General features: G+C 35.5%; 2 protein-coding genes across 3 annotated transcripts in view; one reads left to right on the forward strand and one right to left on the reverse strand.

Moving 5' to 3' along the window:
• The first annotated feature begins 557 nt into the window (after window positions 1–557).
• LOC149417930 (uncharacterized) lies at window positions 558–3088 on the forward strand. The gene is made up of 2 exons (XM_089639242.1): window positions 558–694; window positions 1760–3088. Exon 2 carries the CDS (start codon window positions 1761–1763, stop codon window positions 2703–2705), a length of 945 nt encoding a protein of 314 aa, XP_089495368.1. The 5' UTR covers window positions 558–694; window position 1760; the 3' UTR covers window positions 2706–3088.
• Window positions 3089–13099: 10011 nt separating this feature from the next.
• The window catches only part of Apc (APC-like), a 153408-nt gene continuing 141820 nt past the window's right edge, over window positions 13100–24687 (reverse strand). Inside the window, exons 11-13 of one of the 2 annotated variants that reach the window (XM_089639542.1) lie at window positions 24257–24408; window positions 23553–23728; window positions 13100–19619 (exon numbers count right to left, since the gene is read on the reverse strand). In XM_089639542.1, the coding sequence (XP_089495668.1) occupies window positions 14917–19619; window positions 23553–23728; window positions 24257–24408 (5031 nt within the window). In that variant the 3' untranslated portion in view covers window positions 13100–14916. The remainder of the gene's footprint in view (window positions 19620–23552; window positions 23729–24256; window positions 24409–24687) is intronic. The other variant, XM_089639541.1, reaches the window with a different exon arrangement.

Here is a 24687-nt window from a genome sequence, read left to right on the forward strand (position 1 = left end):
ACACTGAGATTAAAAATATGATTAATTTTGAAAGGGCGAAAATTTGTTTACTTCAAATTCAAATATTGATTATATTTATATTTTGAATATATGTTAAGTATGTTTGCCAAATAAAGTTTTTTTTTATGTTTCTAAATTTACTAGCACACATGACGATATGAGCTAACATAATAAATAAGAAATGCATTATTAGGCTGCTTATGTCATGGCTGTCAAAAGGAACACGAACTTAGTTGGTAGCTCCGTAATTAAAATGACCCCCTCTCCTTTTTACGGCGGAGAGGGGGACGCATAACTTTTCAAATATCGCGTCGGGAGCGGTTACGTAAAATAAATTCGGTTAGCGAAGTTCAGAACCACACTTATAGCGCGTTATCTTTTTACGTGTGTCGGGTCTGTATGGGATTGTATGACGAGCGCTATTGTGCTTTATATTATCTGTTGATGTGAGCTTTGCGTGTGGCAGCAGCTTAACTTTTGATGTGAGCTTTGCGTGTGGCAGCAGCTTAATAGTATGGTAATAGTCTCTCTTATCTATGGCCAAGTCTTCTGACATTTGACAGTTTGGTGCTTTAATGGTGCTATATCCAATGGTTCATTTATGGAGTACATAGTTACAAGTTGATGAAAAAGAATTGCATTTTCTTACGAATCATCGAACTTCGATCCTTTTAAATAATATAATTGATTTCAGGTAAAGTTTAAATTTCGTCTTTCTTCAGTACGTAAACCGCTCATTGATAATGTTTTAACGGAGAAATTATATTAACACACATAATTTATTGTATGTGGACAAATGACTTATTGTTTTTATGCGAACTGATTAAATATTATAAGCATTTAATGCCCAAATCCGAACATAAACGAAAGCTTGTCATTCGATGACATCTCAGTAGGCTATGTGTATGTTGACATAATTCTCATCAGTGTAAACATGTTACGCGTTACGCACTCCCATGGTTCTCTTGACGATAAACCTGTCGAATTTCACCACACGCTTAATACCCAAAAAAATATAAATGCCACCTGGTTTCAACTTAATTACTACAACAAATAACTATTGATGTCTTGGGAGATGGTAAAAGATGCATTTAAGTTAAATTTTTTCTCAAAGTTAAGTTTGAAGGTTAGGAAATACTCATAAATTATTTAAAATATATATACTAGTAATCTCTCTAATACTAAAAACCTAATTTGTGCATGTTTACTTAAACCCCCGACTTAAATAGTTGTCTTCATTAGATATTTAAGTTGAAAACAAGTGTTGTTTTTTTAAAGAGCCTTTGCCTGCAGCGGAATTTGTTAAAGTTTACCCTCACGACTCCCGGTGGTTTGCAAACCAAACGATTTGTTTACAAGGACCATTATATGGTAGAGAAAGTGCAACAGAAGGTTCTGAAATATTTATATCTTAGATACTTTGGGTATTATCCCTGGTTATATCCATCAGCCTTTCTGTCATATCTGTATTCCTGATATTATACAAAAAAATGATTTTTATGTTCCCGACAACTTCACAAGAGCTCGCAGGCACAGGACATAATACAATTAATATTACTAAACTAAATGTAAGGTTATTTATTGGTTATATTAACTGTTAATGTACATTTAAAATAAAATAAATAAATATCACAAGTGACCAGACTTTATAAGACCCGCATATTGCCGTGGCAAGTCTTAATACATAATGATTTTATTATTATAGAACAAATTCAATCCAATTCAAACAAAATCCTCATAGAGTATTGAATGTTTTCAGGATGAGGAAATACAAACGGAAATCAAACCGCGGCTCAGTTTCTTTAGAGACAATGATGAAGGCAGCCAAACTGGTGAAGAAGAAATGCCTGAACATCCGAGCGGCCGCCGGCCTCTACGGGATCTGTAGCATGAGCCTCAATCGCTTCATCAAGCGCCTAGAGTCCGTGCCCCAACCCCCGGTACTCCTGGGCTACGTCTGCAGTCGTCTTGTATTCACCACCCCTCAGGAGGAGGCCTTCGTCCTCATGCTCAAGGAGAGGGCCACCTCGCACCGCGTCACCTCCTGGGAGATACGCATCTTAGCTTTTCAGTTTGCCACTAATCATAACATCAAAGTGCCGCCCTCCTGGCAGTCCAACTGCCTTGCCGGGGAAGATTGGCTCTCAGGATTCTACAAAAGAAACGACCATTTGCTCGTGGACTTCATCCCCCTTCGAAGGAATAGGTATTTAAATCGATTGAAAAGAGAGGGCTGCGTTCTCCGAGACATTCAAAGTAACTTCAAACCGATTAAAGGTCCTCTCAAAAGTGAACGTATGTTTTATGTTTATGTGGATGATCAAAATGACACTCTTAATCTGGATATACCTGAAAAGCTGAAGAACCTCGCTTCACCGCCGGAGAAACAAATAAAACAAGAGTCTAAGGAAGAAATTAATTTTGAAAGTGAGGCTAATCTTAAATCGATTGATAACACTTTGGTTATAGAAAATGAGGAACTCTCTTATAGTATCAAAAGTGAAGATGATGTACAACTGAATGCGTTAAAAGAAAGCAAGATTATCAGTTTGTTGGATAAAGCAGTTTCCTTCTATTCCATCAACAGCCCCGAAGAGAGGACTAGTGATAAAAGCGTCAATGTGTTTGTGTACAGACCCCGGACACATTTGTTGGGGTTTCTTAAAACTGTAGATATTGATGTTAATGCCGCCAGTGGAGATTAACTGAATAAGGGCTGCCACACTATCCTAATGTAACGTGTTTGTTTACAGACCCCCGACACTTTTGTTGAGGTTTATTAAAACTGAAGATATTGTAATATTTAATTATTGAAGACAATATTAGCGATTTCTAAACGAAAATCTGAAACAGAAAAATCAGAAAAGGATACGGTCACATCTAGGACTCGAACCCAGGACCCTTGTCTTTCCGGGACACCGCTCTACCAACTGAGCTAATGGGACCCTATCCCCCTCGGTCACTTTTAACTGTATCATACTTCGAATAAGAACTACCAACATTGTCTTCATTTTTTCACCGCACATTTTTATTGGCAACTATCTTTATGTATGATCGCAAGATTCAACCCGAACTAAATGCAATCTAGACAGCGTCTTTTTAGATAAACCTATCTTATTTTTTTTTATTATTTTTTTTTTTTTTATGTGCGACATCTATTGACTTTTCTGCAAGTCTAGAATGAATATTTATTTTTCGGAATAACTTTATTGAGTAAAACCTCAAATTGTAGTCAAAGTGTAAAACCGAAAATCTGAGATGTGACCGTATCCTTTTCTGATTTTTCTGTTTCAGATTTTCGTTTAGAAATCGCTAATATTGTCTTCAATAATTAAATATTACAATTTGAGGTTTTACTCAATAAAGTTATTCCGAAAAATAAATAAAAAAATGAAGATATTGTTGTTAAGGGTATACTTAGAAGAATTCATAATCAGCTCTTACATAGATTGCAGTAATTTAATTATTTTAGGAAAATACATTTTTTGTAAATTGTGTTTTAAAATATTAAGATTATTTATGTGTGTATGCACTTGTACAAATGCATAAAAGGCATACAAATACAAAAATGTATCGGTGATTCAACCCAGTACATATTTTATTTGTTTAATTTTCTTGAAAGAATTGAGTTTGTGTACGAACCAAACTATTTATTCACATTCATACAGTGCACAAACAAATAATTCATCTTAATATTTTAAAGCATAATTTGCAAAAAGCGTTTTTTTCTTAAAATAATTAAATTAGCGCCTTCTATGAAAGAGCAGATTATGAATTTTTTTAAGAATGTATACCCAGTGCAGATTTTCATGAATAAAGGCTGCCACAGTATTTATTATAAATAACACCATTTTGACGCTCTTTCAGTGGATCAAATTGTAAAAACATTATCATTCAAGGGATGATTAACCATAATAATCTAAGAAAAAATACCTGATAGGTTTTCGAACTACAATTTTAAAATTGTTTGCATTTAAATAAAAATGTTTAGTGAGGTTTTTTTTTAAGAAATCATGATGTCAATTATATTTATTTAATGTTTTGTAAAACTCTATATTTATGTGAATATTTTAAAAGGTTATTTTTTTAATTTTCATGAAGTACAATGTATTACAAAATAATTTTTATTATAATTAAAAAAAAATATATGGAATAAATGTAGGTAATTAAATAAATTATGTACCTACCTTATACTTATTATTTATTATTAAGATTATTGAATATAATCATGGTATTTAAACTCCTTGTTGCAAATAACAGTTTTAATTTTTTTATTTCAGCTTATAACCCAAATAAAAAATTTTGTGAAAAAATTCCACTTAACACATTATAGTCGGGCGCTTCAAACAATAGACTCTAGCCTATAGCGGGTGTTTTTCGCGGTTAGCGCAAAAATATATCGCTTTCTTAAAATTGACACAATTTCTAAACCAAATAATATTTTCGATTGAAATTTTCAAAGAAATCAGATATGACATTTGATCATCAAAAATACATTATAATTGCTTTGATTACATCATAATTTCATCACATTTCAAAGCTGAATATAAAAACCTGATATTAATTTAGTAAATAGCATTCAATATTCAATATTTGAGAATTCCATGTAAAAGATAACATGTTTATTCATATCATATTGTTATATAATAAATAATAATATATATTTGCCATGCCCGTAATTTTACAATCGCTGGTTGTGTGAAATCTGATCGTGTAAATATTGAACAGTGTCGCCTAAGGCCGAAGGCGAACACTCAATAACTCATAAGTTTAATTGCTTCTTGTCAAAAAAGAGTCTTTTGCGGTTGCCTCGCCTAATTGAAGAGCCCATTCCACTTATGAATCACAGTATTTATTCTTTCAAGGAATCAGTACACTTCATATGTTGATAATCCATCACACATTATAAGAGCATGTATTACATAAATTCTTCCAAGTATATGCATGTATATAACAACAATGAAAATTGAGTAAACAAGAAATAAAAATAATTTTTGTAGGGATAAAGTCCTATACAATGCTAATATATTCAAATAATAAAATACCAAACAGTAAACAAAACAGCGCAAGAGGTATGAAAAATAGTCCAATACGTGAATGGACTCAAACTAAACTGGAGATTGAGATCGCATAAAAGCTCTAGATTTGTGGCGACGCCTTTACAAGCGGCACACTAGCCAATCCGGACAAGGCATCTCAAATAACGTCGACAGACTGTCGCCTAGCACCCAGGTAGCAAATTACCCTTCACGGCGTTTTATTTCACGCTGATAACAAACCTGTATAGTGCCGTTTCCCGCCAAAAACCGACAGTTGACAAAAAACGTCATTTGCCGTGTCCCGCAGTTGACCTACAGTCCGCGAAAAACGGCAAATGCCGTGTCCCGACGACAATGTTTTAAGATATTTTGTAAAGTTTCGTCGTGGTATGAACAAAAAAATTTTGTATTTGGTGATAAATTCCTGCAATATACAGAGTGTCCGGGGGGTAAAGTGCGGTAACTTTGGGAAGTGGTTCTACAAATAAAAAACAACTTTTTTAGAAATTCCAACATTTTATGGTAGTTTTTAGGTAAAAATCATTGAATTCTTCCATGGATAAATATTTTTGTATTGTAAAATAAACATTAGAAATTAGAAAAAATGTTATTTATCTTTTTTACTTCTAACATCACGTAGAATCACCTCCCGAAGTTAGCGCACCTTACCCCTGGACAACCTGTATATAATTATATATAGTTGTAACAATTGACCAGGGCAAATGCTTTACACAAATAAATGAATTTAACAACATATATTTGGTTTTTATTTATCTTCCCCCGTGCCATTGGAATGGATTTGTAGACTGGATTGACAGAACACTGTGTGACCATTTGGACCCCCTCAAGAAAAGTGTAATAATTATATTGTAACCATATCATACACTTCTGATGTTAATTGCAAAGCAAAAATATTACCAAACGCACAACAGTCAAGGATAAACTTCTAATTATTCATAAACTGCTGGTGTATTGCAAGTTATGCTTCAAAATATTGAGACAAATTGTTTTTTTGCGCTTTTACGTAAGGTATAATATGAATAAATAATTTTGTCCCTATTGAAACTCAATTCTTCCAAGAAAGAAATACAAATATAATGTTGGTTTGAATTACCGATACAACGTTGTATTTATATGTATTTCTTGAAAGAATTGAGTTTTTATATGGACATAACTATTTATTCATATCCCGTAAGTATTCCTTTTTCTCAACAGTCACCCGCATCTTTTTCTGTTATTCCCCTCATTCCTAAGCCAGATCCTCCCTTTTTATCTCAGCCCAATCCGCCCCTACTTTTTCTAACCTATATATACGTACGCGAGCCGAACTGCCCAATTAAACCTCAACTTATGGGTTAAGAAATGAAGCAACCGCAAATGGCATGAAACACCTCTTGCAGTTGCTTCGTTCCTTTCCCTTAAGGGCCCACTATTCGAATTTCATCCAATTTCCGACATATTTTCCTTAAAAGTTTGAAGTTTTTAAGCTCTTAAAAAAATATATGTTATTCTTTAAGATAGTATCTATTTGTTCCAAAAGCCGAAACGGTAATTATTTGAAATTCCCTCGATAGAAATAAATCGCAAAGTATGCTCCGAAAAATATTATTAACACGTTTATTTCTGTTATTTTACAAGTTATATGTATGAAAAAAATCACAATGCTTCTTTTAATGCTACTCAATAGACCCCAAAAGTGATTTTTGCTATTTTTGAAATACGCCGTGATTTATTAAACATTTTCACAACTGTCGCTTACGCCTATTGCTTTTAAATCATATTTATTATAGCGCGCTCGCTCCGACTTGAAGATTAACCTATCTTTATTTGTAAACTTCATTAACCTCGCCAACTCGAGGGCTTTGGGGGCAGACGTGTCGTTCAACGTTCTATGATCTACAGACGTGCGATTACGTGCAAATATTTGAATCTATAAAGATAATTTTTACGCGTGTAAAGTTTATGAGTTAAAAAATATTGTTTTTTCAAAGATGGGAAATACACGAAAGATATCCCGTATTTCAAAGAAAAAATGATATCTCATAAAATTATATCCTATCTAATAGGTGAGAAGAAAAAAATACAATTTTTGATTTATAAGCTTATATTTATTATAAACGATAATTTACTATAAAAATTAATAATTCATATTTTTATTTATGTATTGTGTAGTAAAAAGTTATTATTTTTTTTTTCAGAATAGGTACTTTGGGAAATAAAACTAATTCCAATGCATTAGAAATTACGGGGTAAATTTTTATTAATTTAGTTTTCTTGTTGAGGAATACCTATACGATCGTGATTTACCTATTTGTGAATTAACTTTCTACGTACACAAATACACACGTCACTTTACATCTGCTCTAATGATTCACACTGCAACGATGTCCGAAATATAATATAATATGTAATAATAATATATGGGCCATCTGTTTCAAATAACAATACTCGAACGTGGAATCCAGAAAAATAATAAACATGCGAGCGAAAGAAGCTATTGAAAGTTCTGAAACTGTGGGGAATTTAATTTAGTTCAGTGATGTTATTTTTTTATGTCGGAAGGAGGCCCTGAAGAAAATAATTTCTCTCAGAGCCTGTGTCATCTTTGAGAATGCTGTATAGAGGGTATTTTTTGAGGAGGAGGGAGTGAACCTGTCCTGAATGTCAACTGTACAATTTCTACCCAGAATTGACTTTATTGTACGTTTTTTGACTAACCGTACCTAGGTGTTCTATTTTCAATAAACTCTTTAATTATTTTTCAGATGTGAAATCTATACTCCGCTACAGACTGTTTTGCCCGAGTCTTGTAAAGATGTTAAAGCACGGAGGTAATAATAAAATCATTTGAGCCCATTACTGTTATTTAAAAGGTCACTTGAAGTGCAGTTATAATCAATGATTTTATTTTTTTCTAGCTTCCACGAACAATCTGAAAAGGCATTACCTAAGGATTATCTCTTAAGGAGAATATAGAAAATGTAGAAAGGTGACACGGATTTAAGATTTTCGATGAAATTATTGTGTTGTGAAATATTTATTTTGTTATTTATTACTTTATTTTTTTTCAAGTTTATCTGATGTACGTGTGTACGTAAACAAGAATGTACAATTGAAATCCATATCGGACCATCCTCCTTTTGGATGCGGATTTGGAAATCTTATTGTCATATCTGAGAAAAGATTTGGCCTTATGTTCAAAATACTGTTTGAATGTAACATGGGTCGCGCCAAATTTACAGTCAACACATGCGACCCAAAACCTAAACATACCATGGACGTCAATGTAGCAGCAGTATCGGGGATGACTCCTGCAGGAATTGGACTTGCTGAACTGTCCGAGCCTTTGACGGCTGTTAACATACCCCCGATTTCCCAAAAATTGTTCAACAAGAAAAATGTGTTAGTTTCAAGGGAGTGGGAGAAATGCGCGTTAGTCGCCATGACTGTAAATTTTGCCCTTGAGGTGTTTTTGCACAAAAACGGCGCTATACAAGTCATCCAAGTATTATTATTATTATTATTATTGACGCGACACATGTCACACTCCAACAATTTTTTTTGACGCTATGCCAACTCTTTGCTCAGATTGACGATAAGGTTTCCAGATCCGCATTTCGCTCGAAGCATGTTTAGGGTAATAAGTTTATAGTTTAGGGTTCGTTCACCGTATTTATGGGAGCATATCGGAACCACCAATCCTTCATTTTGAGTGAATCTTGTTTTTGTGATTAAATTTTATTTGACAATTTAGAGAAGCTAAAAATAAAATTGAAAGTTCACTGAAAGCTTAAACTATTAAAAGTAGTAATTTCATAAAAATGTTAATAAATAAAGCCCCTTTCACATTTTAGAATATAATTTTATGTTGCATACATGTTTTATTACTCTTTATAATTATTGAATTGTTTAAATGAATAAATAAATAATTACAAAAAGGTCTTCTGATTTGTAAGTCCTTAGGAGGCACTAAGGGTCTTTCTATCTATCTCTATAGTATAATAAATTTGATGAGCATAAAAATGTAAGCGTGTATATAATTTATATAAATGTACAAAAGTGGATATTACATGTGTATAAATATTATATTACGCATATTATACAAGATGTTGGGGGTAAAGTGCACAAACTTCGGGAGGTGATTCTACTTGATAGTACAAGTAAAAAAGAAAATAAACTTTTTTGGAATTTCAACGTTTTAAGATAGTTTTCGGGTAAAAAAGTTTATTTTTTTGTAAAGAAAAAAAACAATTTCTTCTTTTTTTTGGAAAATAAATTTTAGTGGAAAAAATTTCCATTTCTTTTTTACTTATACTAGCATTTAGAATAACCTCCTGAAGTTTGAGCACTTTACCCCCGGACACCCTGTAAAGTTAACCATATAAGAAAAACCTTATTGATATATTATATATATTATGAAATATTAATTGATTTTATAAAAGTTATAAATTAACTTTTTTTTAAGTATTTTATGTAGTATTTTAGTAAAATAAAGTAATTTTTTATACCTATACAAATTACTTTTTTGTAAAATTTAAAAAAATATTTAATTAATTAAATCCGTAATAAACCCATATTTTGAGAACCATCTTCATTTCAACTTTCTTTCTAATTTGATCCGTGCTAACTAAAAATGGGTTTGTTTTTCTAAAATGGCAATAGATGTCGGTAATTTAATTCCGTCATTTAAATTATTAAATCCCCAAAATTATTCCTAATACGAATTCAGACAGTGGCACCTCTGTCGGATTCTTTTAAAACTAAATATTGTTTTTTTTTGGGGTGTCACCCAAATCTAAATTCTTTACACGGAAGGCGCCCTCTTAATTCGTGATTCTGTTCGCATTTCAATTCGCAAATGTATACATACCATTAGGTCATTGTCTTATACGGGGGTCCGGTGGTAAAGTGCACAAACTTTGGCATTGGAAACATGATGGTAGAAGTAAAAAATATTCTAAACTTCTTCGAAATTCGAATGTTTTTTTTCCACAAAAAATATATTTGATAGAAGAATTTTTATTCTCTTTTTCCTGAAAACTACCTTGAAACGTTGGAATTTCGAAAAAAATACTAATCTTTTTTACTTCTATTATGTAGAATAGACAATATTACGTGAAAGAAACATAAATGCTATCTAAGTATCTTTCAGTAGCTGTAACATCATCTTGAATTGAATTGTTACAAATTTAAAGAGATATTTTGACATACTACGATATCGCGCTAGAAATTCAGAATCGTCCCAGAGAGGCATATTATTTGTACATAACGTGAAACAAGTAATTAAATTGATTAAAAACACATTTTTCAGAAAAGAGTTTCAGTTTCACTTGTGTTCGTTGGTAACTAATATATATATATATTGCTGTGGTAATAAAATGGACATTCATTCACATGGGAGTCATTCTCTAGAGTCAAGGGTCAAAGTTTTGCCGTTTTGTATAACCTTTTAGCATATTTATAATTGGCCTAATGAGCTGATTTTATGTTAATACATTTGTAGACACTTGTTTTCTTTTTTTGTAAAGTTTGTAAAAATCTTCAAGCAAAGTTTTAATCTAGTCTACTTAGTCCATCCGCTCACGGGGAAACTGAAACTGGTTGGCAACTGCCGGTTGCAAACTGGTTGTCGATTTGTTCACGATTTTACAAATTATCTGAGCTTTTATAACCATAAAATAATGAAGAACATTTCGACTGTCATCTGTCACTATCATATTGCATTAAAAAATGTCTGCAGAATCAAGTGATGATGAAGCCGCCATTATTTATAATATATATAATAAGATAGAAGCAAATAGCGAAGAAGATATTGGGTTCATCCTCAACCTCCTGGACAAATTTAATAGTTTCCTTCTCTGACAGCTATTGAGTCATGTACAGATTGGAAATTTCTTGAAAACTGACATATCTATGCCCTATGGGCAACTGAAATGTGCAGGCAATTTCCGAGTGACTGACACGCTGGTTGCGTTGCCGTTGAAAACTGGTTGCGCCGTGTGCGGACCGCCATTGCTATAGACAGGATAGCAACTTGAGTTGCCAACTAGTTATTTTTCAGTTGCCCCGTGAGCGGATTGACTTCTACGGTGGAATCTACCAGCTTGCTGTAAAATATGTTGTATATTATTTTATTGTTGTGGTAGTAGTTGTTTGGTGGTTGATGTGGCAGTTGTTGTGGAGGTAAATTTGGTGGTGGTTGTGACGATGGTTATTGTGGTGGTAGTTGTGGCGGAGGCAGTTGTTTGGTGATTGTGGTGGTGGTTGTTTTGGTGGTTGAGCACAAAAATCTAGTATTGATAATTATACAAAATTGTTTCATTTCTTTTTTTATCGCAAAACGAAATAAAAAAAAGGTTATAAATAAACAAATTTGATAATTCCCACTTTTGCTAATAACTGTGTTTTAGTTACGACGGCAGTATACCATTCACGGCTAATAACTAACTACAAGTCCTTATAATATAATAATTTACAATAATTTTATGAATATCACTACTTATTCTGTTTGGACTTTAAAATTCAAATTCAAACAGCTTTTACAAATTAAAAATAACTTGACAAAGGACACAGGATACTTTTGAGTTTGTGATAGCGCGTTTATTAAAGTTAAGAACAGAAGAGACTTTTGAGTTTGTGATAGCGTGTTTTTTAAAGTTTATATCGCACAAGAGTTTCAAATGCCGGAGTCTATGGCACTAAAGCATCCCATTTTGGGGTTGTTTCGGGGCTTTAGAAGTGGGGAGTTTGGAAACTAGCAAATAAATACTCACAGTCAAAAGGGCTAAATAAAGTGCATGAAAATATGATAAATGCACTAAAATAGACAGTATGCAATCCTCCTTGTATAAAAAGTTTTTTCTTCGCTTGGCAAGTATATAATATACATTCATATTTTTCTAGCTTGTCGTTTTGTATTCTAGATAAATAAAAATGTAAATGTTCGTTTGTTCAGTATCTCAATTCTCCGAGAGTTCTTCAATGATTGCTTTGAAATTTTGACATAACGTTGCATGCGAATACGCATGTGTTTTAATATACCTATATTATAGATGTCACATGTGACAGGTAAAACCATGTTTTTTTGAAAAACAGTGCAATCTGTTGGACGTAAAAGCAACATGCGCTATTGTTTCTCTATCTGCACAGACATGGCGGGGTACTGCTAGTTTGAAAATATGTTTATTTTATCTGTGGAAAAGTGCGTTGTAAATTTCTATGTCAAATAACATAATTTTTCATTTTCAAAGACTAAACACATCCCTAAACCCCTCCCCCTCCCTCAAATCCCCTCCCACCAAAGAACCAAACTAAATAAAACCCCATATTTCTGCACTTAAAAATTTAGTTTTAAAATAGCTAGTTAATGACACGGACGTGTCGAAACCGGTCACTAATTTTATAAAAATTTATACGTAACAAATGTACATTGTGAATTAATAAAACTCATTAAAAACAAAAAAATGTCTAGAAATTGTTACATAGTGAATGCCAAAGAAATACAAAAAATTACTAAACACATTGTCTGGTAAGACGTTACATTTAACAAAAACAGCATTTTGTAAAAAACTAGTAAGTTACATATTACGAAAATAGTGTCAACTGGTACGGTAATACGGCGGCGATTCACCCCCGGCATTCTAAGGGTTAATGTTCCAACTATTGCTGAATCTTTTATAACTGCATTTAGCACAATAAATTATAAGCAGCGTATTACTGATATCCTTAACAGCTAATTTAATATTATACTGCACTTGTACCCTTTGTGAACTGCCAACATTTAGAAAATAGATAAATTGGCATTTTCTAGTTAAAAGGTTGTACATCACTGATCTAAAACCATTATCTTGAACTATTTGTAATGTTTAACCTGTGCTTAGTTACAAATATTCGAATGGAGTACAAAATAAGAAGGTATAGCTGAATATAAATTCGGCTTGCGTAATATTTAAAGACAGAGATATGTATGTGTTTAGTTCAATTAAAAGACAGACAAATTTTGCATTGTATTTTTATTGGCAATGATATACAATAATAATATTATCATGAATATTTACAAATAATGATAATATAATGTAATTAATACAAAGAAGGAGAAACTTACAAAGATATAGGTAAACTATGAGGAAATATTATTTATTATTTGACCAAATACTTATGTACAAAAATAAGAATAATTATAAGGGAAGATACAATATAAGTTTTGTTCTTATAGCTTTCTAGGACAAGACTGGAATATAAAACATTTTAAATTGCTTAAACAAAATAAGAAGTATTAATCTATTCTTTTTTTAAATAAAACTATAATCCAAAGTTGGAGGACCTATGTAACTGTATTTGACTAGAAATTATCATAAACATTCCGTATACACATACACACACATTTGAGATATCGCACGCACACAACAGTAAAGCACAAGATATGGAATATAAGATAAATGCTTTTATTGGCCTCAATAAATCGTGAGTTCATTCTTTAGTCAGTGACTGAATCTAGTTCAAAGTGCATGGATTGGCCTCAATAAATCATGAGTTAATTCTTTAGTCAGCGACTGAATCTAGTTCAAAGTGCATGGATTGGCCTCAATAAATCATGAGTTAATTCTTTAGTCAGCGACTGAATCTAGTTCAAAGTGCATGGATTGGCCTCAATAAATCATGAGTTAACTCTTTAGCCAGTGACCGAATCTAGATCAAAATACAATAATTCAGTGTAACTAACATGGATTGAAATACCACAAATCACTTTAATTCAATACATTGCATCACCATCAGCAAAATTTTAATTTTTACAATCAACCAAAAGCATTATTTTTTTATGCACAGTATAGTTATTCATAACCAGTTTCGCTTAAATGAGTTCGATAAGCAGGAAAGCTAATGATAAACTGACGAAAATATTTAACCCATTCCCTCCGGGCGGCCACAATCTAACACGGCCTTCCCTCCGGGCGGCCATAGTTTATACTCAAAATATAATTCAATATAATAAATCCAGAATATTTATTTATAAAACCCTCAATGACATTGTTTATTTATTTTTTTACATAGGTACATAGAGTGATTCAATGTCAACATAACATTAAAAAAAACATATTAAATAAATAAAAAACCAAAAAGTAATGGCATTTTTACTATTTCAATAAATTCAGGAAAAATTTGCACAAGAATTAATTTAGTTGCTGTGGTCAGTTTTAGTCGAAATAATTTTGGATGGGATGGGTTAAATGACCATAAATACGAAACAACGATTGGAAAAATACACATTTCAAAATCTAATCTAATCTAAAAAGCGAATAAATTGAATGAATTATCTATCAAAACTTAGATGTTATTGTGCAAACATGAGTTGCTGTATAAAAATACAATATGGACTTTAAATTTATAGGTAGAGTGATGAATAATTAATTGAAAGGGTATATGTGTGCAGTATTTAAATAGCTTTTGATGATTTTGTTCCTATTCTCTTATCGTATTACCCGTCTTGTTACACATAATTAAGCGCAAGAGGTGAATTTTGTAGACGAAAATGTCATGTATAAATATGTAATATGCTTTACAATTTAAGCAAAATCAACATTGAAAACAACAAACTATTCATTACCGATATGCTATTGTCTTCAACACAAACATTCTCAAACTGGGACATGATAATATTATAACGAACTATGCTAAAATCAATGAAAGCATGATTGAAGTAGTTTTAGTATAAGTACTACCGTTAAGATACATTCGATAATTTATTATAAGAGTGATAAATTTAAACTAGGCTTTAAACATTTGTTAAGACGTTTAAGTAACATTTCACAATACTTAAGAAATTAAAGCATTAATCTAGAATCTACATCAATCAGTCATTTCGTACTTCAAACTAATATTACGGTTTGCCTCTGTTGGGGGCAGGATTAATTATTCCACCGATGCTACTTCGATCAGCGCCCATTCGGACGATGGGCACTTTGGAGTTGTACTTGTGGAGGTTGGGTGATGGAGACACTCTAATAGCGATACTGGATTTCTGCTTGGCGGGTGGCGGTATGGAGGACTCCGCTTTGGGAGAACCTTCAAACGTTGAACTTCTAATAAGTTTACCTTTAGTCGGTACAACGCAGGGAGTTACAACAGGCTCTGACTCTTCTGTATCTTGCGACGTGCTGCTGGAAGATCCGTTGGTAATCCAAACTCTGGTGTCTGGTTTAGTGCTTGTTTTCTTGCTCTGTTCAATTTTTTTCCAGAGATTGGCAATCTTACTGGTCACATCTTTAGTGTGAGGTTTGGTCAATGGAACAGCTACAGACGAACTAACACTGGAAGAGCTGGAACTGCTCTTGATAGTTTTGCATGTGAGGGTGATTGTTTTACCGCTGTCATTACTCTGCAAACTCTGGTTGGAAGAAGAGGATTTTAAAGTAGATGATGTCTTGGGGGCGAGATTACTAGAAGTTCTGCCATTGGGTTGCTTGACTATGGTTGGATCATTGCTTGTGGTTTTCTTCAGAGGAGGTTTGAATGTTGCTTTCACTGGTGGCTGAGGGAGTCTTGAAGGAGAAGTGTTGACAACTGCTTTCAGAATAGTTCCAGGTTTAGTCAGTTTTGAATTAGGCGTAACTTTCTTCTCTGCGGTTACGGATGCGGCACTGGTTGGAGAAGGAAGCGAGCCTTCTTCTTTTGTGAAAGTGCCTTGTCGAACCAGGGGAGCTTTTGGAGAAATGGCTTCCTTGGCTACAATAGGAGACTTGTTTTTCGGAGGAGTTACTACTTTACTCTTGACCACAGCAGTATTGGTCCTGTTTATTGCACTCACTGTGCTTTTGACAGACATGTGAGACACTTTAGCCAGGATGGATGATGGTGTTTTAACACTGCCTTGGACTTTGCTTGTGACACCGTTGGTGACCTTAGAAGTGATGAAACCTTTAGTTGATTTTCCAGTCAGAGTAGTTCTGGCGGGGCTCTTTCTAGGTACGGAGCTATTTCTCTTATAAGGAGATACATAAAGGGCTTTTCTTCTCCCCCTGATAGTTTTAGGAGTACTATCTTCAATTTCAACAGATTCATTGGAGTCTACACTCTGATCTCTTTCTGGTTTACAGATTTTGGGTTTTCCCTTGACTTGTGGAACTTCCACTTCAGAATCCGAGTACTGATTTTGATCGGCGCTTTCAGTTCCAGAATTTTGATCACATTCTATACTGTTCAAATCACCATTACCCACTGGGAGTTCATTGACATCTTTACTTTTATGAACATAATCGAAAGGACTTATTTGATTGGAAGAGTGTTTCATGTTTTTCAAGTTCTTCTCCATACATTTATCCACCGCTGTGGGACTTTCTATTACGGGTAAATAATTTCTAAAGCTCTTGGTAAAGGTCTTCATTCTTAAGGAGTTCAATTCAGAATCATCTTCGATGGACACGAGGCTGATAGTTTCGCAGTCAAGATCGAGAATTAAGGATTCTTCTCCTGTTGGCTGCTGATGGTATACAAAATCCGACGCTTCTACAGTTAACTGGGCCTGGCAGTAATCAGATCCGTTTGGTTGAGGTGAGAAACAAGTAGGTTTAGGAATGGAGGATCTCCGGGAGGTATCAGAACCAGATTCAAGAGCAGCTACGACTGTTTCATCCAATGTTCTAGTTCTGTATCTGTCTGCGTTATCAAGGCGTTTCTGTTTCATACTTTTCTTAGCTTCGAGCCTTCTCTTCAGTTCTTCAATTTCAGGATCTTTGACGGGGCTCTTGGGAGTGCTAGTGGTCTGAGCAGTTAGGCTGGATATGTTAACAGTCTGAGTTTGGTATCTCGCCCGGTCTTCTTGTCTCCTCTGCTTGGGATTAGAGCGACTCCTCTTGTCTCTGCTTTCTGCACTAGTCGGTGTTGATACATTCTCACAAAGAGCGCTTGACTCAGCGGGGGTGTGTGACTCTAGGAATGTGTGAGTTTCTGGAACCTTCTTTCTGGTTTCTTCTTCCGCTTCCTTTATCGCCATTTCAGCGGCTATCGTGTAAGTCTTGTACCTGTCTCTCGCTAATTGCCTCTTCTGTTTGGGAGTGAGATACTTCTTGTTCCCAGACTTGGTCTTCTTAGGAGTAGACTCTGCACTGCTTCCAAAATCAGATGCGATGGGAGTACCCGATTCCGAGCCTGAAGGAATATCGGGACAATAGGCCAAGGTATGCGTCAAACAGTTTTCATCGTCGTCATCGTCATTTTCTAAGGTTGATTCTGTTAGTTCGTCAAACAGTGATGGTGGATTGATATTTTCGATATCCAAATTAGCCGGGATGTGGCCCATGAGATGCAATCCATTAACGGGTTGTTTAAAGTCAAAGATAATAGTGGAAGTATCATCATCTCCTGTATCAGCCACTTCAGAAACAATACTGGCAACCGATATCATGCTGTTTTCCATATCGAAAATGTCGTCCATTTCTGAGGGTGGTTTGATATTCTCCAAATTGCTCACAGCGCAGTCGAGATTTTCCGAGCTTCCTTGATTACTGTGAGAATATCCTAGGGCTCTCTTGATCATCAGTCCCACGGGAAGAGATTTCTTCCTGTGGATTTTATTGATGTTTCTCTTGGTTAAGCTGGTATGCAGTCGGTCCCTTTCCAGATTGTCATCCCAGTTACCAGACATACTGTGGGTGAGAGATAAAAGGCTGCCCATGTGCGAGGGAGGCCTTACATTGTCCAAATCCAGCGAATGCAAGGAATGGCCGCTCTCTGTCAAACAAGAATAATCATAACTGCTCTCTCTAATTGCTCTAGATAACATCTGAGCCTCGTGCTCTATTGTAACTGAGTTTGTCATTGTACTGAATTTGCTCTCGTTTGTCAACATTGTTAGTGGAGAAGACTTATGAATAGAAACATCACCGATTTCAAAGTTCTTGCATTCCGGACTGACCTCAATGTGATTGTGTGTACCGTTGTTGGACTCAAACGCTTGGTTACTTGAATTTTCATCAGTCGGAGATAGATCAATATATTCATTATTCAATTGGTTAGTAAGATCAGGTCTGCTGGGTCCATCGCTGATAACAACACTTTCTTCTAGTAAATCTGGTAAGGCTCCGCATGTTATTTCATCACCCAAGTCACTTTTAAAAGACGCCAGCATTGGCACGGATCCGCTAATAGTCGGGAAAGAAATGTCATTAGGACAAGTATTTTCGTTCCATGTATCGGTACTGCTCTGCTTCTCTGAATCCTTTTCCACTTTCCCAGAGGAATTGGTATTCTTTTCGGTGATGCTTTCTACCAATGTAATCTCAACATCATGATTGGTATACTTGAATGAAGAACACATTGTTGTGGATTGAACCAAGGTCTTTGAACTGGCGAGCATCAATGATGAATCAAGAGTGACACTAGCCATACCATTGATAAGCACTTCCTCAGGGGACTCCGTGAAAAGATTGGAGCATGTTGAATGGTGCGATTGATTCAACGCATTTGCGCAAGATTCATTAGAGTGATTGTTTTCATCGGATTCCGGGGTATCATTAAGATAGTTGCTAGAATCTAGAGCTCGGCACTCGTTAGATCTATCAAAGATGGAATCGTTGAAAGAACAACTGATATCAGCAACTGCTGTGGGCTTTGGTAATCCGTTACCGTCCACTTGATCAGACCCATCTTTCATCGTGTGGTTGAAGGGAGAGACCTTGCATGTTTCTCCAGTGAAGGATGGCTTCCTGCCGGGTGGGCCTGGCTCCATCTTGGGCAGGGTGATTCGCTGATGCTTGGTGATGCTGAGCGGTGCCGTGGGGAGGCAGAGGGGGCCACCTGCTTTTCCTGCGGTGATTCCGACTTCCACCGCCATCTTTACGTCTGAGGCTGCCTGCGGTCTTGCTGCACTTGTGTTGGTCGCAGAACAACTTTCCCGGCTGGCGGCAGCCACAGACGTCGCTTGGACGTTTTTTGAACTGTCAGCATTTAAAGAATCTTTTCTCGACATGTGACCACTCGGTTGCCTTTCTTCATAAGAGCCTTGGTAATATACGTTAGCCGAGTATTGAGAATTTTTGTAAGGAGTGTCGATCTTGTCTTTTCTCTTAGGCATTCCGCAGTAGATGGCTTCTTCTAGTAGAGCCCTATCCATGATATCTTCTTCCGTCTTGGAGAATTTCTGCGTACAGTTCTTGAAGGCTCCAACGGCCACTAGGCTATCAAATTCAGGATCCCGTTCAATTTGTTTGCTTTTGCGATCATCTTTATTCCTCTCCAGAGACTTATGACTTCTGATGTGACTTTTTGGTAAATCTGAGCCGTTTCTATCGGCAGACCTAGCCTTGAAATTCTTGTCCAGGGTTTTGGAATGGATATCATCCCACTTGCGCGTAAGACGGGCTTTGGGCATGCCAGACTTGATGCATTGTTCCAAGAGGGCTTGTTCTCCTTCATTGGATCCCAAGGAATCCACACTTAGAGAGCTCAACGAGTCATGGCGGGTTAGAACAGTAATGTGCTCTTCAGATTTCTCATCCAAAGTGCAGGAGTCTTGCGATTTCTTCTGTTCCAGCAAGGAGGGACTCTTGGATATCTTGAAGCAATCGCTGATATAATTTGGTCCGTCTGTAAAATAAAATCAAATATATAGAGAACATGTATTTATTATAGAGATATTAAATTATAAAAATTATCTGCGTAAAACACTCTTCATGTGTCGGAGAGATTTCTTAGACAATGCAGCAGAGCACAGCACATAGATCACAAAGGAACTGATGCTATTTTCTCACTGTCAAAGCCGTTATTGACATTTTAATTTGATAAGATGCCAACTATCACACCTCTCGATGTACCAACTTTACAATGACAAATTTAAGTCTAAAACCATCAATTCAATACAGGGTGTCACTGTAAATTCACCTTCCGAAGATAGTGAGTGCACTTTACCCCCGGACACCTTTACACACCTGGACACACGGACAACTTTTATAAAAAAAAAATTTACAAGACATAATTTGAGGGTTAGGGCCAGGTTTAGGCCAGGTAATGATTTCGAGGTTATTATATATATAAATAAAAATGTAAATGTTAGTTTGTTTAAAATCTTATATCTCGGAAAGTTCTTCACTGATTGCTTTGAAATTTTGACACAACTTTTGATGTCACCGGTGACAGGTATAAACATGCTTTTATGAAAAACTGCGCCATCTGTTGGACGTAAAAGCAACTTATCTTCACTATCTGCACAGACAGACTGAGCCACAGTGGTGGGGTACCGCTAGTAATAATAATAAATGTTTTATTACAAGTAGAGAAAATGATATCCTCACTGGGATCTCCCATGCTGAGGAGTTCATTTACATATTAAAATTTAATTATACGAATAATATGAAGTTAATGAAACAATAAATAAACTATGTAGTTTTTTTTTGGGTGGTTGGGTGGTTTCTGTTTTAGTCTGTGATTCGATGTCAGTATGTTTTAATTTCCCGATCTTCCTATGTTTTGAATCCAGCGTTTTTATATATGTGAGTTTAAAATATTGTTGTTTTTGAATGAGAGCGAGATTTTGGGGTAGAGTTTAGCCGGGCCGGCCCTGAGTCAAACGTCAAAACTAGTATATTCCTCGGTACGTGATCACTATAATCAATAATATTAGGATAATTTGCATGGGTGTTGTAGCGCCATTTTATGAAATAATCTCAAGGGCGATGTGTAGGTGTTATCAGCGCCTTGGTAATAAGGAAGTTGAGTCCATTTTTTTTATTTTTTTTTTTTAAAGTTTGTTTTCATAATTAAATTAATTCTCAAAGTTTAAATTTTATTAAGCCCGCCAAAACGAGCGGAATCCGAGCGGTAAGAGGCGGAGTGTGGTGTGACGTCATTCGAACTGTGAAAACCACGTCGCATAAGCATTTTGTATCGAAAAATTTGTAATTCTTCAACAAGGAATTCCAGTAATTTTTTTACCAATGTTAACCGTCTATTAGAATTGATGTTATTAAAAAAAAAAAGAAAATTGGTTAAGATTTCATAGTTAAATTAATATTTTAAGTTAGAATATTTGCTTTTCTCGCCCGGTACGGTACTTGTACGGTATTGCCGTCGCTACTTGTTGACGTTCCCCGCGCGAATTCAGGACCACCGCGCAGAAAAGTAAAGACTAATAGTAAAATAACGGTTTACAGCCCAGTTCACTGTTTGACTTTTCTGGGCGGCCGGCGGCCTGAAGTGTATCACATGCTATGTGACATGTATAATAATAAAAACTTCTAAGTTATGCAATAAACAACATATTATTATAAAGCACTATACGAATATGTATCTTTAGAAATCCATTTCATATAATAATAACAACAAATACGTACATATATTTGACAAACCCAAATAAACCTTTGGCCTATACACCTCTCTCATCTAAACCGACCATCTCTCATGTAATAGAAAGAGATGCACCATAGGTGATCTGTTGTACGTTCAATCACGACACATGTGACGTCAGAATTCTTTCGACCAATCGTGGAGCGTATACAGTCTATTGCTATTGAATGCTTTTTCAAGAACGTTTAACTAATTCTAAGAATAATAATATAGAAATATATTTATATATTTAGAATCGATATTTTTTGATCTACATGAACATATTTTTTATAAGTCAAAATATTTTTTACTCAACTTCCTTATTAGGCACCTGGAGCAGACTGCTCCGATTGTGTCTGCATTGGGCCGGCCCAGGAGTTTAGTACCATGCTATAAGAAGCTTTTTATCCAAATTTTTTATCCTTGTATTGAATTCAGATTTTTTTTTTTGCATTTTTTGTTATAATGTTATTGTTTTTGAATGAGAGTGGGATTTTAGTGTAGAGTTCAGTACCATAGTATAAAAAGATGTCTATCTTTTCCATTCTAATAAACGTATTTTAAATTTTACACAACTGATGAACAAACATTAACCTTATATTAATGGTTGTTTATCAGTTGTGTAAAATTTAAAACACATTTATTATCAAGACCCCAGTATTAAGTTACTATGCACGAGACGATGCGCGAATGTAAATAAGGCAAGGAATGAATTGCGCGGTGTATCCTCTCTACCTACACCTCCGAGGGAAACTCGTGAAGGTTACATTGTAAAATTGTTAGTTAGTTAAGATTATTTTCCTTGTGGTCCTTGTGCCTTATGTAAATGCACGGGTGATGATTGGAGTGTAATTCTTAAGATTTAAAAAAAGGACGTTTAGATAGTTTGGGCGTGTAGAGCGTATGAACGAAGAAAGGAGTGTAAGCAGAATATATGACGCGGTGGTAGAGGAAATCGGGGACGCGGGTATGGATATCGGAACGGTATAGGAACAATTCATTGGATAACCAACGCCTCTGCCATACGCCACCCCAAGTGGTTCACTACGTTTGGTGATTTAACAGATTGATTGTCACCGGTAGGTAATTATATTAATATAGTTGTTAACCCATTGGCCTCAAACGGGCGTGTGTACGGCGATGTGTCTTAAAATCAAACGACTGAGGGTCTGATGTCTGTCGGCTTAAAAACGAAAAAGGGATACATTATTGACATCTGTGTTTAAAATTTTAAATGCCAATCGCTCTGTAGATAATTAAGCATTCATTTCGTAGTAATTGTCAGGACTCCGTTGGTACAGTTTTTTCCTGATATTTACGATTGAAATTTTGTTATATTTCAGCTTCATTGAATTTTTTCAAAATGGCGTGTGGTTCGGGAATTGACAAGTTTGTTCGTAAAACGCGTGGTGGGCGGCTAACATCAGCCAAAATTGAAAAAATATATATTATGGTAATAAGTATGATTAATGTACAACTTGTCTTAATCCAATTATAAAAAAATGAAGAAAAAAAATTGGTTTTTATGAAAAAATATTTTTATATCGTCGTTTAATCATATCATTATTATTTTTTTAAACACTGCATATATTTTTTACATACCTTGATTCAGTGCCGTAAGTAAATGAAAAAAAATTGTTTCGTTTGCATTTTTAGTTTAAAAGTTATGTAAGATTTAGTACACCACTACAGATTTAAAACTTTTGGTACAAAATTAATTCGGATGTGAAGGACAATTTTTTAGCTAAACAATTCGGAGGCCAATGGGTTAATTACCTACTGGTGGCACTGCCCACACAGTAGTGTGGTGGGCGGATTTGGGGAGGCTGGTTGAGAGATATCTTTTTACTTTCCAGCAGGACTCTCTCGACCTATCGCCTTGCACCGTGGGAGGGATGAATTCAAACATTTGTCACTCCTGGACACACTGACCCCCGGATTCCTATCCACCCCACATAACTTTTTCCTACCCAGATCTTTCTCTCCTTCCTTCCTTAAAAAACCCTCCGTCCTCCTAACAGCATCCCCAAAAATAACATAGGCCTAGAGGGAAATTATTTTCCTGAGGGCCTCCTGCGTGGAGCTAATGTAAATACTTGAATTGGGTCATGTCAAGAGTCAGAATAACAAAAGTGTATGTATGAGACAATTTATTTACTATGTGAATAAGTTAATTATCCTTGTGTTAAAGGCATTTACCGTTGTATTTAGGCACCCCGGCCTGTATAGCCATGTCGAGGAGTCTCCCATCATCGGAGCCCAGGTCCACAGAGCTGAGGGAGCCGGCGGGGGAGGCGTGGGGCGAGGAGTCCCCCCTAGAGGCCCCATCCCTGATGAGGGTGCTCTTCTTGGGCGATGCAATGTCTATGCCATTACTGTAACAAATACATTATATTATGACGTTATGCATTTTGCGGCATGGAACTGGCAGAGGAAGGATGAAAGAAAACTGAATCAGTTAGAATTGAGAATCCTAAGTTTTATTTGTCTAAAACCTTGTACGACCAGGTTACAAATGAGATCTGGAAAGAATGCAAGGCTGATTTAAGCGTAATGAACAAGATTAAGAAAAGGAAGATTAGATGGTTTGGGCATGTGGAGAGAATGAACAAAGGAAGGATAGGAAGGATTGCAAGGAATTCCCCTTTTATATGATGCAAGTTTAAAAATCGGGGACGCCCGAGGAAGACATGGCACAATTATGTGCATCAAATACTTGAATCGGACCATGTCAAAAATCATATTAACAGAAGAGTATGTATGAGATGACATACATATGAATGTAGGTCTTCATGCCCTGGCTACTGTCCATGGTGAAGTCGGAGAGGCTCGAGGACACGGGGTGGTGGAAGAGACTGCCCTCAGTGGTGAGGTTGTTAATTAATTAGTTGATGTGGACTTACTGATCCTTGCTGATGAGTCTGGCCTTCATGCCTTGGCTGCTGTCGATGGTGAGGTCGGAGAGGCTCGAGGACATAGAGTGGTGGAAGGGACTGCCCTCAATGGCGTAGGATTCCATCTCGTCTTGGGCCACCAGGTAGGCGGGTAGGGCATTCTAGAATCATACACAATAAATATATTAGATATTTACAAAACACATGTACACCAATCTGTGCCTTGTTTCAAACTGGTACATAAACACCCTCAGAATTGTGAATAGCCTAGGGAAGGGTTTACCAAACGTCGATCGGCAGAGATTTACTACCGGTTTGCGAAAGATGCGCTACAGATAATGAACCACTCGGTGGAATGCAGTGTAAATATTATGCAATAATATTTTTTTTCTAAGGATCTCTCAACATTTATTTTTATGTGTACATTAACTCTACACAGG

This window comes from Hesperophylax consimilis, chromosome 14 (genome assembly GCF_061612785.1).
Source record: "Hesperophylax consimilis isolate HC1 chromosome 14, BYU_Hcon_1.0, whole genome shotgun sequence".
In the NCBI taxonomy this organism is placed as follows: Eukaryota; Metazoa; Arthropoda; class Insecta; order Trichoptera; family Limnephilidae; genus Hesperophylax; species Hesperophylax consimilis.

Bases quoted from the DNA above. Each gene is read 5' to 3' on its own strand.
- LOC149417930 (XM_089639242.1), top strand. From the start codon at position 1,761: ATGAGGAAATACAAACGGAAATCAAACCGCGGCTCAGTTTCTTTAGAG.